The sequence below is a fragment of the Cibotium barometz genome, chromosome 14 (genome assembly GCF_041138505.1).
Source record: "Cibotium barometz isolate CiBa-2024 chromosome 14, ASM4113850v1, whole genome shotgun sequence".
Taxonomy (NCBI): Eukaryota; Viridiplantae; Streptophyta; class Polypodiopsida; order Cyatheales; family Cibotiaceae; genus Cibotium; species Cibotium barometz.
In genome coordinates this window covers 53955084-53975416 of record NC_141059.1, presented here as the reverse complement: position 1 = coordinate 53975416, position 20333 = coordinate 53955084, and the positions used below count along the sequence as shown (strand labels likewise).

The following is a 20333-nucleotide window of genomic DNA, read 5'->3' as shown; positions in this document are numbered from 1 at the left end:
TTCCTAAGTTAATATCTTAGTCAAGTTCTTTTCCTATCAATTAGTGAGGCAAGCGAATAATTCCTAAGTTAATACCTACTCAAGTTCCTTTTTCACAAAGAGTCCCACCACCTTTTCTATAAAATTAACATGAGTGAGATTTTGACCCTCACTTATACATGAGGGGTGCTAGGTCTACAACCCCTTTGTTGCCATTGACAATGCTCGCTTAATTCATTGCAAGTGATTTTATATAGGGTAAACCAAAAAGAAAAAAAATACATAAACTTTGTTTATAACAAACACATAAACTTTGCTTGTTGCCATTGACAATCTAGCTTAATTCATTGCAAGCGATTTTATATAGGTTAAACCAAAAAAGGAAAAAAAACCATTCTTAGCTAAAGTTCTTTCTTGGATAAATGGTTTAAATTACAATACTAGGGAAGGTGCCAATAGAATGTTATGGCCTCCCCAAGGAATTAAAGAATATCCCAACCCTCAAATGGAAAAATCACAAATAAAATAGGCTCAAGAGCTCGTTAGAGGAAAGTACATGCTAAGCTAGAAATAGTTTTAAAGCAAGTGGTGGAGTACAAACTAGTAACTGTGCTTGAGAGCATTCCAGAACCAATCCAAAACTAGTAAGGGAGCTTGAGAGTATGCCTAGGGTTATACTTGGACCACTGACTATCTCATGGAAAAGCGTAGGATTATACGTAAACGTAATAAGGAATATCGAAAAATAGAAATAAAAATAGAAGAGTATATATATATATATATGTATGTATGTATGTATGTATGTATGTATGTAGGAATATAAGTATATATGCATATATGTATGTATTCACTCTACCATAATGGCTTGTAATGGTATTTTAAAAATAACATGTGTGGTGAATAACTCATACACTCTTATAACACTTGTAAAATATACGAGAATATTATCTAATATAATATGCTCCTTATGCTTCTCATCTTTATCGTAAAGACAATTGGATCTTGCCCATTAAGCTTTTGAAGATGCTTGAAAGCTTATATGTCACCAACCATTATACTTTTTTTTTTTTGGCATGCCTCCACCCCCAAACAATTCAATTAAGGGAAGGTTGTATAAATTACAAAAGGGGAATGCAATGGAAGAGAAAAGTGGGCTTGGGCGCCTATGAATTGTGAGTAAAAAAGATACCCAAACCTCCATTTAAAAAGTATAAATTAGGTATGTACATTGTATTGCAGAACCTTGTGTGGATGCATATTACATGGCTTTCTCACACAACAATTTATTGGTTCCTTGTGCAAGGAGAATCTTCTTGTTAGTAAACTATGCCTCTTGGATTGCTAATTGTGCCAAAATGGGCCTTTCCCACGCAACAGTTTATCGGCCCATGTAAGGAGAATCTTCGTGTTAGTAAAATGTGCCTCTTAATTGCCAATTGTGCCAAAATGGGCAGGGTTAGCATTTCCAAAACAAAACTATGGCATGGTGTCTTCATCTCACCGTGCATGTTACACCTTGGGTTTCAATGGTCTTTACAGACTATGGACGGCGTCCATGTCCCTGCCCATCCTCAATTCCAGGAAAAGTGTGTAACCTCCGTAAGGAGATCACAATGCTAATTACTGCTGGGTTTGGTAAAGAAGTCAAGGTGGGCAACTTACTTGCGACTTTGCTGTGAGTTTCCGGAGCGGAGCGAGCGAGCGAGCAAGCGAGCAAGCATGCCTGGAATGATGGACAACGCCTCTCAGGCCAAGGGGGTGGCACCTTTAGAGCCTGAGCCTGAGCCTGTGTGGCCTGCAAATCGCGTGAGAGAGACGTTCACCTCCTTCTACGCCTCGAAAGGCCACACTGTGGTGGACTCGAGCCCCGTGGTCCCACTGGACGATCCCACTCTGCTCTTCGCTAACGCTGGTAACTCTCATCTCCCCCTTTTCGCATAAATGGGCTCGCCCAATCGTCCTTCTCCATCATGGGCTGCAGAAAATCGGCTCGCTCGCTTGCTTTTCTGCAACATGGGCTGCAGAGGATGGGCACATACCCTTTCTATGTAACAGGCTCACCGAACATAGCCATTCATCGGTTATGTTGTTCTTTTCTGAATCTGTCTTTTTTAATGCTTTACATGGGCTCCCTCAATACCTTCAACTCTCCATTGTGTTGGGAGCTGGGGTGTAGATACATAAGGTTTGGATGATCTATGCGTTGGAACCTTAAGAGATTGGACCATGAACCATCCAACTTTTACAATAGGCTACTAACGTGTTGAAATGTAGACTTTATGATACCTCCATCATGTCATCAAGTCATGTGGCCAAGGCCTTATGTGATTTGGTGGCTTACTTCACTAGATATCCTTGCACTCCAGATCTGGTATCAATAGAATTCCATGCCAAAGACATCAATCAACATAACAAGATTTTTGCTTTTTCATTATTTCACATTCAAGAAACTGCTTCATTTTTTTGATCAAGGTTGTATTCGTGCTTTTAAGTGCCAACGAAACCACCTCTCTTTCTTTTTTGCAGGTATGAATCAGTTCAAAGCTATTTTTTTGGGAACTGTTGATCCGAGGAGCCAGTTAGGGCAATTGAAACGGGCTTGTGACACCCAGAAGTGCATTCGTGCTGGTGGGAAGCACAATGATCTGGATGATGTTGGCAAAGACACGTACCATCATACCTTTTTTGAGATGTTGGGCAATTGGTCCTTCGGCGACTATTTCAAGCAGGAGGCAATTGAATGGGCATGGGAGCTGCTAGTGGAGGTGAGTCTTACCTTCTTGCTTTCACACGTTGTTAGAAGCACATTCTCACATCACTGTTTATCCTGTTATAGCGAAAAGGGTATGTGATACTACCTCATGGTACATGGCTCTGCACCCCTTACGTGAATTGATTCACAAGATAATCGGCAAATATTTTATTTTTCTTTTTTTGTTTAAACATCGTGACAGTTTTTTTTTTGGGGAAAGTGCAACATTTAGTGGATGAATTGTTTAGATGAATTATGTTTTTTGGTTGGTGTGAATGTGACTGGACTTTGCTCTTGATGTTGCCGTGGTGTGAAAGGAAAACATAGATGAAGTTAAGGTTGCATGGAGTATATTGGATTGTTGTTTTAGAAAAGTATTTATTAAAGGCAATCATGGGCGTAAAGGTGGCAGAAATTCTGAGAAGGGCATGGTTGGCCATGTGAAGGAGTAGACACACAGCTGCACGAAGGGGGGTTCGAAGAGAGAGTGCTGGATGGAGAGGGCAAGGAGTTGAAGCCTAGAGGGGAGTCTCGGCATTTTTTTTTTTGGGGGGGGGGGGTGGGAGTGGGGAGCTACAGAAAAAGGAGCCTGAGTAGGTGAAAAAGGAGAGCTGAAGCCGGACTGTTTACACAGAAGAAAAGGGCACCAAGGTGTGGTGTGTTGATGCTGACAGGGAGCTGGATTAATATAAGCAAGGCGAGTTACATTGGAGTGGAGGTTTGTGGGAAAGAGCGCAGAGGTGAAGCGAAGGGCAGGTAGAGAACCGGTTGAGCTAGAGAAGGGGGGGGGTGTTGTGTGCGGGCATCCAGCTTATGTTTGGGAGCTCTGTGCAAGCGGAAGAAGAGGGGAGGTGGCAATGAGCTAAGGCAAGGGTTGTGCAGATAGATGGAATGCAAGGAAGTTGTTCAGTGAAGGAAAACTGTAAGTCTGTAAGCCTGTCTATGTTCAACAGGTGCATTTAGAGTAAGTGCGCAGCAAAGAAACAGGAGCCTTTGTACAAGTTCTGGGAGAGTAATCATTTGAGGCAGGACATGTGTATACAAAGAAAACACTCTGGAAGTGGCAAGGGTGAACTGCCAATCTATTTTGGGCTTGGAATTTGACAGAAGATAATTGGAGGTGGAAAATGAGTGATCTTATGTCAGGACGCTTTGGCATGCACAGCTAAGTACAGCAGAAGAGAGATTTCAGGTGGTGGGAGAGTCAATGGCTTGAGGGAACACATTTTAAATTGCTCCTTTTCCTTACCATGAAGCTGCTGTGTAGCTATATGGAAGGTGCAAAAAGCACAAGGCACCTTTCTTTGTTTTATTTTCATTATGATTGTGAATGCTAAGCTAAGGTGGATTTTCTTTAATGACATGGAATTGTTTTCTATGCATTGATGGATAAGTTGTTGACATAAGAAACCTCAGAGCCTTGCATATCTAGAGTATCATGAGGATTTCTGAAAGCTCAACGTTATTTCTTCTTTGAACAGTTTTATATTGCTGGGATTCAATGTTTGTGTGAGCAGTCTTTGAGCATATAAGAGTCAGGCAGCAGTTGGGCAACAAACTGACCAGAGCAGGTGCCATGTGGCAGTTGGCCAGTTCCCTTTTGTTTTGTGACATTGGTTCTTGAGAGTTTGTCATCGAGGAGGATGATTCCCAAAAGGGTGAGAGAATGTTATGATACTAACAATTAGATGCTGGTAAAGCGTCGGACATACGGGTAAAGTGTGGGACCCATTGGGGGCATACAATGACACATCACCTCTTAGGTAATAAGTGTGATATCACGCTTTTCAATAGCTGATTAGGTTCTTGGGTGACGGCTGTAGGCCTAAAAGATCCAATGGTACCAGGCGGACACAAGGGGCGAGCAAGTATGGTGTGTGGCTAGTAAGGTTCACACTGGACGCCTGGAATCTTTAGTCTGTATAATGGTGGGTGGATAAACAAAGAACGTCATGCTAGGGTCATTCTTTTTATCTCTGGGAAAACTCTCTTCATTTTCATCTTCATCTTCTTCTTCATGTTTTTGCATGAGGTTTGGTTTTCTAGGGTTAGGGATTGGCCAACAGGGGACCTTACAGATTGAGCAATGAGCATGGGTAGGTGGGGATTGGTTTCACGTGAGAAGGTACAAGACGCAGCACCTTGAGTAGCCATAGCAGCAGGGGCAAGTGACTGCCAGATGTGTGCTCACTGCTAGAACAACGCCTGCTTGCCTGCACGTGTGCGCGCATGCACACACACGTGTGGATGGGTCAAGTTATGGGGCTCAAAGTGAGCGTAGGAGTGTTTTTCTTGGTGAAAAATAGGGAAAAAGATTTTTTGATCATCAACAATACCATTCCGGATGAGGGGCCCTCTCCCCTCATTTTGTACTAAGCTTGGGAGACTTTGGTAAATAACAGAAACTTCAGTTGCAGTGAAGCCAACCATTAGATGTAGCGACCTGGTGGTCAAGAGCAATTTGAGGCAATTGATTTTGCTGATCCATACGAGACTCTGTTTGGGACTCTAATGTGGCTTCAATCACTTAATTTGCAGGGAGTGGGGCAGATTTAATTTAATGCACATTCAAAGTAGTTAATCCTACCAAAGGTTTTGACCTAAAATTTTCAAGTTAATTTGATACTTTATAAGGTAGCTTTGCTGACATGATCAATGTGCTTTTCATGCAGGTTTACAAGCTGCCAGCAGATCGGCTGTATGCTACTTACTTTGGTGGGGATGAAATGCTTGGGATTCCCACAGACACTGAAGCGAGGGATATTTGGCTCACTCGGTTACCAGCAGGACATGTTTTGCCATTTGGTTGCAAGGTGTGCTCTATGCTTAGTTTTTTTTTTTGTAAGCAAAGCTTTTTTGGCCTTTGTGAGGCTCTATAGTCGAGACAATGGTGATAATGAAGCTTATAAAACCTAGGGGATTTCAGGAAATAGGTGATTCGTGGAATTGGTATTAATTGACAAGGAAGAGATTTCTATTTTTGTCAGAGACAAGATTAAAATATGAATATGTGATGAACCTTCTTGAAAAACATTTTTAGGACAATGTGACACTGTGATGAATAAATACTTATGAGATGAATACTTTTATTTTATTCTTTTTTCCCACCGTACAACTATGATATTGTTTCAAACTCATTTTGACTTTTTATTATCTAACTAGCACTCTCTTTTACTCAATCCCTCGATCTTCTTTTCTCATTCACAAGATGGACACTTTTTGTTTTGGGATTAGATCTGACATTTCAGCTCTTATTACTTTCCTTGATTGTACCCATGATGATATATTTCATGGACATGATGTAACCTTTTGGTCTCATAGGTCATTTTGGCCTTTTGTAGACATTAATACAACTTTCTTTCTCTCTCTCTCTCCTCCCAAGGAGGGGTTTAATATATTTTTTTCATTAAGTCTTACTAGGGTGGAGCATAGACTATAAATTGCATGTTCTTATAAGGTGAATTTGGGCATGTTCCTGGATTCATCTAGGTATATCTTTATGTTGTATTAGCGGACATGCAAATTTCACATTGCGAAGTTTTCGTCCAAGTCGCGGCTAGTTGATATTGTGTTAATTCTTTCTATCTTTAATGGTGCATATGCCCTATCAACTACCTTTTGGTGCATATATTGATACCAAGTTCTACACCCACTATTGGGCACTGATGACGTTAGTGGGGATGTGGTAGTATCTAGTCCATACTATGCATGATGGAGTTGATGGTTTATTGTCTTGTGGATGACTACCATGAGGTTATAAATTGCACTTTCTTATAAGGTGAATTTGTGCATGTTCTTGGATTCATCTAGGTATATCTTTATGTTGTATGAGTGGACATGCAAATTTCATATTGTGAAGTTTTCGTCCAAGTTGCGGACAGTTGATATTGTGTTAATTCTTTCTATCTTTAGTGGTGCATATGGCCTATCAACTACCTTTTGGTTGTAAAAATTCTTTCTATTTGTTATGGTCTCTTAGTGCGAGGATTCATTATGGTTGAGTTTGCCCTGCATTCCGGAGCTCTGACAAAAACTCAGTACACAGACCTTTGTATGAGTTTATGCTCTTATATGTGTGTGTGTGCAATGTGCATGGGGGGGGGGGCAGCATATATTGATACCAAGTTCTACACCCACTATTGGGCATTGATGACGTTAGTGGGGATGTCGTAGTATCTAGTCCATACTATGCATGATGGAGTTGATGGTTTATTGTCTGGTGGATGACCATTGACTACCATGCGGTTATAAATTGCACTTTCTTATAAGGTGAATTTGGGCATGTTCTTGGATTCATTTAGGTATATATATATATATGAAGACCTAGACTATTTTGGAATGATTCCTCCCTTCTTCCTTCCCTCTTGCATATCTTGGCATGCTTTCACATATGCTTGTGAATTCAACATGTTACATGAGAGGTAGCGGAAGTTTTTAATGATGATTAAGGAGTGCATTAACTTGCAGATTTGGGAAGAGAGAACGAGAGATAAAGAAGATAATAGGGAGAGTGTACAAACCGAGATTGACCTGAATTTAGGGTTTTCCCACAGGGAGTACCCTCCTTCCTTGAGTAGATGGCTCTTCAAGACTTTGAGGTAGAACCTCTGGTTGTAGGCGACCACCACTAGACTTGATGAGGATTTGCGTTTACATCACCAACACCTTGGCTGAAAATACACAGCTTCTTCAACTTGTTGCCTTGCGTTTGGGCTTCTCTTTCTCTTCTTTTTATTGGGTGTCCTATGTTGGTGAGTGTAAGGGGTCTACCTGGTCCAACCCCAAACAAGATCTCCTAAACACATGGTAAATCCATGATTAGTCTTAACTCGACCTCACAGATCCATGCAAGTCAACCCTAGCATCCCATATCACCAAGGCCGGTGTCACCATTTGGTTCATCTCCATTCTTGGAGCCACTTCTATGGGACTGTTACTCCATAGAGCGGTCAGATTTGTGCCATGTTCACATGGGCCAGGCTAGTGTCCCATGTGAAAAGGCCAGTCTTATGGTGTCACATGGACGGGAACCAGATCAGTGCCACCCATGTGACTAGTTCTGCGTCACATGGACGGGAACCAGATCAGTGCCACCCGTGTGTGACTAGTGCTACGTCACATGGATGGGAACCAGTTTCGTGCCACCCATGTGTGACTTGTTTCGTACTGTATGGACGGGAGCCTGTTGGTGCCAGCTGTGTATGGCCAGGATGGTGTCTTACCCATGGGACTGTCACTCCATAGGAAGACTAGGACATATTTATTTATATTTGTCATGCCAGTTTTGTGCTTGACAGGAACTGCTTGTACAAGTTTCATGAAAGGGAGATTTCGTCTATTATTTGTGCACATGCATTTATGCCTGCATGCATAAATTTGTTTTTGCATGACTTGTTTGCGTGTGTTTGCCTGTTATGTCGTGTCAGTACACTAGACGGGGACGTCCCCAATGTACTGTGGAGTACTGTTTGTTGACTCGGTGGTGTGGCGTGTGAACAGGTGGTAAGTATTGTTCATTTTGGCCTTTTAAAATGATAAAATCCATAAACTAGAGTGAACCTTAATATTTATAAGGTATTGTGTTTACACCTATTTTAAATAGGGGGTGGACATTTGCTTATGAGGGGGGGCCCAAAGAAATAAGTTGAATTAAGGTTTGTGGGTTGGTGGTAAAACTTGCCATCTTCACGGTTGCTACCCGTCTCCTCCTCCATGTCTGCTGTACCTGTCCCTTCACGCCTCCTCCATGCCTGTTTTGTACTCGTCTATCTGCTGTCGGCTGAACTGGCTGCACCTGTTGTCCCTGCTGTACTTGTGTTGTACCTGTCTGCTCCACGCTTGCTGTACTTGCTGCCCAGTTGTACCTGCAGATTGTTGCAGCCCACGTGTACCTGCTGTGCTTGTAGATTGCTATTGCCCACGTGTACCTGGTGTACTTGCAGATTGCTGGCTGCCCACGTGTACCTGTTGTACCTACCTTGTGTATCGGCTGGTTGCTCTGTTTACAGCAGCTGAATGCTTCTATTTGGAGTATGATACAAAGGAAAATGGTCTTCATTGTTGAGATATGAATTAAAATCCATGTCAGTTATTTATTTTAATATTTTATCTCAAATTCAGATAACAATTAAAGTTAAATGCTGTTATTTCAAGCTTTGTGTAGGCAAGTTTCTTCTCCTGTTGCATACACTCTAGAAGATATTTGGAAAGTGGTTTCTCCCATGATTGGCTTGACCGCGTCCTCACCTATAGAGGAGTCAGTGAAGGTCAAGAGGGTATGAGGAAAAACCAGGTACAAAGCTTTATTGGGAGAATTGGGATACGTTCCCTCCGTGGTGTAACACTGTTGCCTGCGTTAGTACGGGTGTGCCCGTTTGTGCACGGTCTCGGAAGACCAGTGAAAGGTAAGTGTGTACCCAGTGAAGGTGGGAATGAACCTGTGATTTGAGGCTCTACTCCGACCAACACTTTCTTCATCGACTTGAACTAGATCTGTTTGGTTGTTTTCACTCCCTAGTGGAGAAATCTGGCCTTACAAGTCTGTGACACTTGTACAAATATAAATACTCCAAAAAATACAATAAGTATTGAGGGGGGGGCCGGTCCTTTCCGGCCCGAGTGCTAGTGTCATTTGTATTTTTTAGGATTTTCAGTATTTGTGTTGCTTATGTTGTTCCATTGATTAATATCAATTAGATTAAGTGTTCTAAATATGTGTATATTGTCTTCCGATCTGGAGGCGGAGCTCCTGTAGGGAGCGGTCACATTGGTATCAGAGCCCGGAAGTCTCTCTTTCTCAAGAGGAGACGGAGTTTCGAGATTGGAAGCAAGTACGAATACTTGACTCAATGGATAGCCAGGGCAACCCATTGGAAGTGCCGAATTCGAGGGGCCAATCAAGTGCTTCACGGGATTCCGATGCATTGCATGGAAGGCATAAGCCTCTTGAGAGAGTCTATGACAGTGCATACATGGGACAGTCATCACGTGGTAAAGAATCCATGCATGAGGAAGAGCCCAATGCATTGAGGGCTGAGTTGGAGCACATGAAGAGGCTCTTGCAGGCAAAAGAGCAAGAGTTGAAATTCTTGCATGAGGATCTCCATGTACAAAGTGTTATAGAAGCCAAGAAAGCTGATGCTATGGTGCACATGACTTTTGAGTCTAAGGCTCGAGAAGTGGACAAGAAGCCAAGGGAGTTGGTACTCTCTTATCTTATCCGAAAGGGTGACCTTAAAGAGGGAGAGGATGGACAACTTATGTTCAAGAATCCACCCCGTTTGCATCATGGAGACCCAGCCTCTCAAAGGTTGAGATCATATTTGCATAAAGAAGAAGTATCGGTCACCTATCGCCATGCATCCACTCCTCGTGGCACAGGAGGAAACAGATTCATGCATGCTGAAGGCCATTTGGATTAGCTTTTGGGATGTCCAGAAGGGAGGTAAAGCAAATACCTCATCCAAGGATCATGGGCCAAAGAAGAACAAATTTGGCTTGACTCTCGAGCAAAGGGAGCAATATGCAAAGGAGGGGAAATGCTTTTCTTGTGGCAGTAAAGAGCATATGTTTAGACAATGTCCCAACCGCAAACAAAAGCATGAGGACAAGCAACCCAAGGCAAATGTGCATGCAGTTCTCGATGTGCAGGGAAGCACGCAACATGATGGAAAAGAGAGGAAAAACCAGGTACAAAGCTTTATTGGGAGAACCGGGATATGTTCCCTCTGCGGTGTAACATTGGTGCTTGTGTTAGTACGAGCGTGCCCGTTTGTGCACGGTCCCGAAAGACCAGTGAAAGGTAAGTGTGCACCCAGTGAAGGTGAAATGAGCCTGTGATTTGAGGCTACTCCGACCAACACTTTATTTATCGACTTGAACCAGATCTGTTTGGTTGTTTTCACTTCCTAGTGGAGAAATTTAGCCTTTTAGGCCTGTGGTACTTGCACAAATATAAATACTCCAAGAAATACAATAAGCATTGAGGGGGGGGGGGGGCGGCCCCTTCCGGTCCCAGTGCTGGTGTCATTTGTATTTTTCAGTATTTTCAGTATTTGTGTTGCTTATGTTGTTCCATTGATTAATATCAATTAGATTAAGTGTTCTAAATGTGTATATTGTCTTCCGATCTGAAGGCCTCCTGTAGAGAGAGGTCACATTGGTAAAGAAGCGGTCTTCCGATCTGTAGGTCTCCTGTAGGTCTCCTGTAGAGGGAGTGGTCACATGGGGCCTCAAATTGAAGCAGAAGCTGCCTTGGTTGGTAAAGAGGTGCAGGTTACCCCACTTATTGGGAAGTTGCGCATACATATTCAGGGTTGTCTTGATCATGAGCATTTCTTGGTTGCCCCACTTAATGAATGTGATGTATTGCTTGGTAAGCCATGGCATCATAGGCTTGAGCCCCACAAAGGGTCTGCGTACTTGGTTTTTGTTTGTGATAACATTGAACTGAGTCATGAAAATGTGGATGTTTTGACTCAGGATAGGCTGAATTTTCTTCATGCATACAAAGGTTTTTTTTTTGATGCATTGCCAGGTGAACTACCTCCTCAAAGGTCTGAGGATCATCGTATTGATCTTGTGCCAAGTAGTTCTCTACCTAACAAACCCATATATAGTGTGTGTCGCACAGCAAGAAGAGATTATGAAGCAGGTTAATGAGCTTTTGGAGAAAGGTTTGGTTCAGCCATGTTCCTCAGCTTTTTGCTCTCCCGTGCTTCTTGTTCAAAAGAAAGATGGATCATTCCGCATGTGTGGATTATAGAGCTCTAAATAAGCTCACCATCAAGAATAGATTTCCAATCCCGCGCATTGATGACATTCTGGATAAGCTTGAAGGCTCGGCTTGTTTCAGCCGTATTGATTTGAAGAGTGGTTATCACCAGATACGAGTGGTGCCAGCGGGTGTCCACAAAACTGCTTTCAGGACAGCTTTTGGATTGTATGAGTTTTTGGTGATGCCTTTTGGTCTCACCAATGCCCCAGCCACATTCAATCGTATGTTGGATAGGATATTCCGACTTTATCGAAAATTCATAGGTGTATTCTTCGATGACATCTTGGTTTTCTCCAAGAATGAGCAAGAGCATAGAACGCATTTGGCCACAGTGTTTGAAGAGTTGCGGAAGCATAAACTCTTCATTAATGTCAAGAAAAGTGAGTTCTTTCTTTCAGAGAGACACTATTTGGGCCACATTGTGTCCAAGGGTGGTGTAAGAATGGATCCTGCCAAGATTGAAACCATTCGGAATTGGCCAGAATTGCAAAATATACATCAAGTATGTAGTTTTCTGGGGTTATGTTCATATTACAGGCGCTTCATAAAGCCTATTGCTATGATTGGCACGCCTCTACATGATCTCACGAAGAAGAAAGCCACTTTTAAATGGACACCTAAGGACCAGGATGCCTTTTTGCAACTCAAGAATGCTATCATATATGGACCCGTCTTGATTGTTCTCGATTTGCAAAAGCCATTCATGGTGGAATGTGATGCATGTGGGAATTGTATAGGGACTGTCCTAAATCAAGAAGGTCGTGCAGTTGCATATGAGAGCCGTCGATTGCATGATGCCGAGCTTCATATGGACATCTATGAGAAAGAGCTCTTGGCTGTAATTCATGCCTTAAAGATATGGAAACATTATCTTCTTGGGGCTGAATTTGTAGTCAAGATAGATCATCAAAGCTTGAGATATTTTCTATCTTAAACAAAGCTTTCGGAGAAGCAGATATACATACTCCGGGAAAGAAGAATGTAGTGTTAGATGCATTGTCCAGGAGGCCTTATGTGGCTGCAGTATCAGTGGCCTCTCATGGGGATTTATCTATTATACGAGATTTGTATCGTTTGGATGCTGATTTTTGCCATATATGGATTGATTTGATGGTTGGTCACTCACATGCCTCTTATGTAATCAAAGAGGGTTATCTTATGAAGGATAACTGCTTATGTGTGGTGAAGGATATCAGTCCAAAGGTTATGGAGGAATGTCATGCTCCACCTTATGCTGGTCATAGAGGTATCATGTCTACTACACGCATGATTGAGAGAGATTTCTTTTGGCCAAGCATGCATAAAGACATTGAGGCGTATGTACGTGCATGTCTTACTTGCCAAAAGGTGAAATTTGATAGGCAAAAGCCTCTAGGTTTGCTGCAGCCATTGCCTATTCCCTCACATCCATGGGAAAGCATTACTATGGACTTCATTATGGATTTGCCTAGATCCCAGCATGGGAATGATGCTATTTGGACCATTATGGATAGGTTTAGCAAGCAAGCTCACTTCTTGCCTGTTAAGAAAACCATTATTATTGATCATGTGGTGAAGCTTTTTCTTGCTAACATCTTCAAGCATCATGGTATGCCTAAGTCCATTGTTGGGAATAGAGATCCCAGGACTACGAGCCTCTTTTGGAGGGCTTTATTTGATAACATGGGCACTAAACTTGAGTTTTCATCAGCTTATCACCCCTAAACGGATGGCCAAAGTGAAGCTGCAAAGTCAGTCGTGTTGGATTTGTTGAGTGTTATGTGGCAGATCAAAAGACTCCATGGGAGAATATCTTCCACTTGTAGAGTTTGCTTACAACAACACAATTCATGCCTCCACGGGAGAGGCCCCGTTTGAGATTATTTATGGCAGAGTGATCTTGCCACCCATCCTTTGTACAAAGGATGAGATTTTTGCTGCTGATGAGTATGTGCGTGACTTGGATGTAGCCTTTGCTCAGGTGCGGACAGCGATTGCAAGGTCACAAGATAAGCATAAAAGGGCTGCTGACAAGCATAGAAGGGACATGCAAGTCAAGGAAGGTGATTGGGTATTGCTGAAATTTGAGAAAGCTAGGCTTCGGAAGAGGCCAGGACGAGAGGAATCATATCCAAAGCCTTCTACTCGATATTATGGCCCTTCAAAGTGATTGACAAGATCAATGAAGTGTCCTTTGGGCTTGCTTTACCCAGCCATTGGAAGATTCACAATGCTTACCTCATGGGAAGCTTTCTAGGAGATACCTTGTGAAATTTAAAAATTATTTGCCAATTGATGCAAAGTGGGTAGATGAGGATTATTTTGTTGACTACCCTCAGCTTTTGTAGGCTTATCTTGAGGCTTTTCAATTGAGGTCAATTGTTTAGAAGCCCGGGGGGATGTCACCATTTGGTCCATCTCCATTCTTGGAGCCACTTCTATGGGATTGTCACTCCATAGAGCAACCAGATTTGTGCCATGTTCACATGGGGCCAGGCTAGTGTCCCATGTGAAGGGGCCTGTCTTATGGTGTCACATGGATGGGAACCAGTTTCGTGCCACCCGTGTGTGACCAATGCTGTGTCACATGGACGGGAACTAGTTTCGTGCCACCCGTGTGACTTGTTTCGTGCTGTATGGACGGGAGCCTGTTGGTGCCACTCGTGTATGGCCAGGATGGTGTCTTACCTATGGGACTGCCACTCCATAGGAAGACCAGGACATATTTATTTATATCTGTCGCGCCAGTTTTGTGCCCGACAGGAACCTCTTGTACAAGTTTCATGAAAGGGAGATTTTGTCCATTATTTGTGCACATGCATTTATGACTGCATGCATAAATTTGTTTTTGCATGACTTGTTTGCGTGTGTTTGCCTGTTATGCCGTGCCAGTACACTGGACGGGGACGTCCCCAGTGTACCGTGGAGTGCTGTTTGCTGACTCGGTGGTGTGGCGTGTGAATAGGTGGTAAGTATTTTTCATTTTGGCCTTTTAAAATGATAAAATCCATAATCTAGAGTGAACCTTAATATTTATAAGGTATTGTGTTCACACCCATTTTAAAAAGAGGGGTGGACATTTGCTTATGAGGGGGGACCCAAAGAAATAAGTTGAATTAAGGTTTTAATAACCTTTAAATAAAATCCTTGCATGGAAATTCCCACGTGTGGGTTGGTGTTAAAACTTGCTATCTTCACGGCTGCTATCCGCCCCCTCCTCCACGCCTGCTGTACCTGCCCCTTCACGCCTCCTCCACGCCTGTTTTGTACTCGCCTATCTGCTGCCGGCTGAACTGGCTGCTTTACCCGCCTACAGTACTGGCTGCACTTGCTGTCCCTGCTGCACCTGTGCTGTACCTGTCTGCTCCACGCCCAGCTGTACTTGCTGCCCAGCTGTACTTGTAGATTGCTGCAGCCCACGTGTACTTGTTGTACCTGTAGATTATTGCAGCCCACGTGTACCTGCTGTACCTGCCCTGTGTATCGGCTGGTTGCTCTGTTTAAAGCAGCTGAATGCTTCCATTTGGAGTATGATACAAAGGGAAATGGTCTTCATTGCTGAGATATGAATTAAAATCCATGCCAGGTATTTATTTCAATATTTTATCTCAAATTTAAATAACAATTAAAGTTAAATGCTGTTATTTTAAGCTTTGTGTAGGCAAGTTTCTTCTCCAGTTGCTTACACTTTAGAAGATATTTGGGAAGTGGTTTTTCCCATGATTGCCCTGATCGTGCCCTCACTTATAGAGGAGCCAATGAAGATCAAGAGGGTATGAGGAAAAACCAGGTACAAAGCTTTATTGGGAGAACCGGGATACGTTCCCTTCGCGGTGTAACACTGTTGTCTGCGTTAGTACGGGCGTGCCCGTTTGTGCACGGTCTCGGAAGACCAGTGAAAGGCAAGTGTGCACCCAGTGAAGGTGGGAATGAGCCTGTGATTTGAGGCTACTCCGACCAACACTTTCTCACCATATTTGTTTGGTTGTTTTCACTCCCTAGTGGAGAAATCTGGCCTTATAGGCCCGTGACACTTGTACAAATATAAATACTCCAAGAAATACAATAAGTATTGAGAGGGGGGCCGGCCCTTTCCGGTCCCAGTGTTGGTGTCATTTGTGTTTTCCAGTATTTTCAATATTTGTGTTGCTTATGTTGTTCCATTGATTAATATCAGCTAGATTAAGTGTTCTAAATATGTGTATATTGTCTTCCGATTTGGAGACCTCCTGTAGGGAGCGGTCACAGCCGGCCTCCTAAGACCATCAGGAAGCTTGTTGCATCATGCTACGAACTAGGAGTAGTAGTTTTTACTCATGGCCCAAGTATTGACCACAATACACAACAGTCCTCAATTAACCCTCCACTTATATAGTGGATCCTATAGGTATAAATAGCCATAACTTATGGGGTTATCAATATTCGAGCCTTAACCTCTAGAATGAGCTTGCATCTCTAATCCTAGAACTCCCTAATCTCGAGATCAAGTTAACTAAACCAAGGTTAACATCTTGTTTTCTTGGGCATGGTATATATATATATACCTCATCTGTGTTAGATTTGTGCATCTCACTGTATTTTGGGCAATGTCTATTTTATGGACTTTTACCTATATCTCCTATTTTAGTAGGTCATTGAGCTGTCGGCCAGCTCTATGAGCAGTCGGCTAGCTCCCACACTGCACTATAAAAGGGGGCCTCCCATTGTTCACTTCATGTAATCCAATCCAAGCACAAGGGCAACACTTCTTGTTGGCTATTGCCATTGTAAAGCTTCATGCTGTTATAAAAGGTGATCTGGTCCACAAGCTCTCTCTCTCCTTTGCTACTTCTCTCTCTTGTTTTGTCTACGCTTTCGCTTGTGCATACTCCAACATGGTATCAATCGCTTAGGTACCTGTCTGCATTCTACAAGGCGATTGTGTTTCACGGTGGAAAGTACGGTAAGGTAAGGTACACATTCAAGTATGGGTTGAGATTTTGAGGTACGTCAAATACGTCAGGTCCATAAAAACATAAAAAATATACTATATAGTGTACATATATATACAGAAAAATGAATGAAAAAACAATTCATTTTTGAACATTCAACAACAACACAATTACCAAAATGAGAGCTCCATCGGTCAACATGTTTCCTTCGCTATCATACTCTCAGCGTTAGCTCTGCAATGGTGGTGACCGCAGCGGTTGGCACCGCATCCTCATCATCTCTCGCTGCAATGTCTACATCAATGAGAGGAATGTCTATGTTTGCACTTTGCATAAGTCGGCTAAAATCGGTGACGGCGGCCAGCCTAGGGTAAAAAAAAAAAACTGCCACGTACTTGCCAATGAGGTGATAGCTCAAGTGGTGAAGGTGTTTGCCTAGGACCAAGAGGTCTTGGGCTCGAAACGCTCCCTTGGTGCTTCCTTGGTGGCATCGCCTATGGGTGGATAAATAAGCGGCTACAGGCGGGGCCTACGGGTGGTGAAAAATCGATAACTATGGGAGGATCTTGGGGCAAAGGTCCCTCGTGGGGGGCGGGTTTTGCCACGTACGGATCCAAATAGTATGGTATAGTACCGTACTGTACTAAAACGTACCTTATAATAAGGTATGTACGTACGTACTGATGCAACCTTGCTGTGTTTTCTTCATCTGCTGGCTGTGTTTCTGGCTCCTGAAGGCGACTATTTCTTCTCCTTCCACTGCTACATTTTCTGTAGATCCAAACAGTGGCTGCGTTTTCTAAACATAGCTGCATTTTCTGCTCCCAGTGCTCTTCTTCATTTGCGTTTTCACTCCCCGAGCTGCCCTACTGCTGCTGCTTCATACCGAACGTCATTGGCAAGCTTCTTGGTGCTGTTTTTCAGTGTTTGATCGTGGTGAAAGAGCTGTTTTCTCTGTTTTTACAGCGTGGACTGCAGTGGAAGGTGTTCTCTTCGCATGTGGTGCATACTGACAAGCGGCCCCGACATCTCTACTTCTTCCTCAGCTTCCCTTCCCTCAGATTTCAGAGGAGGCTGATTGGTCCTAGTGCCTCACTTCGTTGGAAAGTGCTTGAGAGGAGTCTTGGAGTGCTGAGATTTGTGTACTTTTTTGTTGTGGATATGGCTCCCCCCTTACGAACAAAGATGACAAGTTGGACGGAACCAGCTATGCCCATTGAAAGCTGAATAAAGCAACCAAAGCATCCTCCTCTACAGTGGCTGTCGTTGAAGCTACATCTCCCCCTCCATCTTCAAACATGAATGCTGTACAACTATTATCCTCTTTGAATCTAGTACCCCTAGTGGTATTTGATGATAAGCAGGGGGTGATGTTGAAGGGTAGAAGAAAGCTCTCATTTGTGCTTATGGCACCTCAAAGGGACAGCAGTTCATTGTCCTATTTGACATGGGCAGCTCTAAGGACGCCATCTCTCCATCTTTCCGTTGAACTTGGGAGGCTTTAGAAGCTTTATTAATTGAGCTCGTTCCTCAGGAGGCATGGGGGAAGAACTCAACAAACTGGTAGGCTCCCGATGTCGAGCCGGTGAAGGCGAGCGGGAACTCTCCGGAGAATCCAGTGGTGAGGGACTCCATGAAGGAGACCGTCGGTGATGCGAATGACATCTTTTTTGTCGACTTCGTGCAGGTGTAGAATGATGATAACTGCAGCGAAGCTCATCCCGTGCATCCTTGCTTGGATCCAAAGGAGTGAAAAATCCTCCTCCGGAAAGTTCCCCCCCTTGTTCTCGGAATCGTCCAACACTTGCTCTGAAGCCCGAACCCTTGTAGATTCCAGATCCGGAATACTAGGTGCTCGAGGTGCCGACTCCATCCTATCAAGATGAGTAGATAAAGCCTCCATTTTAGCCGCCTGCGCGTCCATGGATGCCTTCATCCTGAGAAGCAAATCAATGAGTTGTGAATCTACGACAAACATCTAGTGATCAAGGACCGGGTGAGGGATTTCAGCCTTGCATGATGGGGTAAGGGTTTGTGTGATACCAACTGTAGAACACTTGCACCTATGTGCTAGGGTTTTCCAGAGATAGAAAGGAGTGTGGCAGAATCACACATACAACACACACAAGAGTAGTCCAACGCTGAGAGGAAAGCAGATGAATATGACGATTTGGATACTCACGTATATACATGCACCAATGTTCCTAGTTGGCCAGCATTACTGCTGTCAGCCACCTGTACCGAACTGCCACGTCATCATTTGCGCTGTTTGACTTTGCTTGTCGGCTGCTATTTGCTGTCCGGTGTGTCACAGTGGATGAGCCTTTTGATCTTTTTCTTGCAGCCTTTATTTTAGCATAGTAATTGAATCATTTAAATGTGTAGTGAGAAGCTTTATTTGTGCTAGTTTTCTAAGAAAACAAAGCCATGCATGATTAGAACCTCTCTCTTGTTTTACTGCTACATGCCATTGTGTCGTTTGTGTGAACTGACTATGGTGCAATACGTAATGCAGTGATTTAGGATGCTTAATTGATTGAGGCATGCTTTTACAGGACAATTTCTGGGAAATGGGTGATACTGGTCCATGTGGCCCATGTACTGAAATTCACTTTGACAGAATCGGGAACCGGGATGCAGCAGTACTTGTGAACAATGATGATCCAACATGCATTGAGATCTGGAACCTTGTGTTTATTCAGGTAGAAGCCTGTCTTACTTCTTGTTTTGTTTTAAAGGTGTTGATGCTTTTATACCTAATATTCCTTTGTTTCCAGGTTGAAGTTGACTGAGCCCTGAAGTTGGCATCATGGTTATTATGTATGCCTTTAGGGCCATAGATCTCGACCAACATTGAGTAAAGAGGGTGGCTAGGATTGCTACAGACTCTGGTGGACTGTCAGATTGCTTGCAGGCTTGAAATGACACATTTTCTTCCGCTAAGATTGATCACTCCTTTATCTCCACAAGATGAGTTGACCCTTGAGAAGTCCATCAGGTTGTTGCCTCTGACCAGGCTTGCAGGTTGTGCCATCTTATCATTGGTTTCTGAAGCACATCAACCAGTCCAATGTGAGCTGCTGTACCTGCCGTCTGCATTCTGCCTTAATCCATGTTGCCTTGATTCACAAGGTCCTTATTTGATATGTTTTTTGGTCCTGCTGATCAAAAGTGTAACATCTTTATCAGGAGTAGCAATGGATTTGCAGTCAAGGCTATGGAGAGTGGGCTAATAATCCCTTAAGTGAGTTGGGGCTATTAATAGGGCCCAAGACCCTATACAAATGAACTAGTGTGACCCATAAAGTGTGTTATGCATTAGTGTTTGGTGTGTGACATAGACCTAGCCTATGAGATGGTCCTGGATTGCTGAACCGAAGTGATGTTGTATGTGGTATGGGACATGTATGGCAGTAGACTGAGGGCAAGGTGACCCAGGGATATGAAGGCCTCGCCAACGGGCGTGCAGTAGCCCGATGGTTAAGATGTGTGACTTGGGAAGTGGAGGTCCCAAGTTCAAGCCCCAGCAGCCCCCTTAGGTATTCTGGCCGCTTTGCGACCACAGGTTGTAATGCCTTTGGGTTGGAAGACCAAGCTGTCTTCGGGTATCATGATTCATACCTTGTGACTATAGAGGGATCTACTCATGGGGAAAAAGAGATCTGAAGGCCTTGCTGTGTGTGTTCTTAGTTCCAGAAGGTATTGATTGCTGATTTCTGGGGTTTGTGTTTCTTTAACAGTCTTGTAGCCAGTCACAAGAAACATTTCAAGGTTTGTCTTGTTTTGTGTAGAAACAATTTGTCCTAGGCAAAAAAAGGGATACATTCTGATTAATCGAAATATTAATTAATTTTCAAAAACAGTTAGAGATTTTAGAAATTGAATTGACATTTCGAAAATCTCTATATTGGATTTG

At 43.2% G+C, this 20333-nt stretch overlaps 1 protein-coding gene across 2 annotated transcripts in view; it reads left to right on the top strand.

Annotated features, from left to right (window-relative positions):
* The first annotated feature begins 1218 nt into the window (after positions 1-1218).
* Positions 1219-20333, top strand: part of LOC147632197 (alanine--tRNA ligase-like) — a 39457-nt gene continuing 20342 nt past the window's right edge. For both annotated transcript variants that reach the window (XM_086808836.1, XM_086808835.1), the window contains exons 1-4: positions 1219-1891; positions 2506-2744; positions 5404-5544; positions 18973-19119. In XM_086808836.1, the coding sequence (XP_086664962.1) occupies positions 1699-1891; positions 2506-2744; positions 5404-5544; positions 18973-19119 (720 nt within the window). In that variant the 5' untranslated portion in view covers positions 1219-1698. The remainder of the gene's footprint in view (positions 1892-2505; positions 2745-5403; positions 5545-18972; positions 19120-20333) is intronic.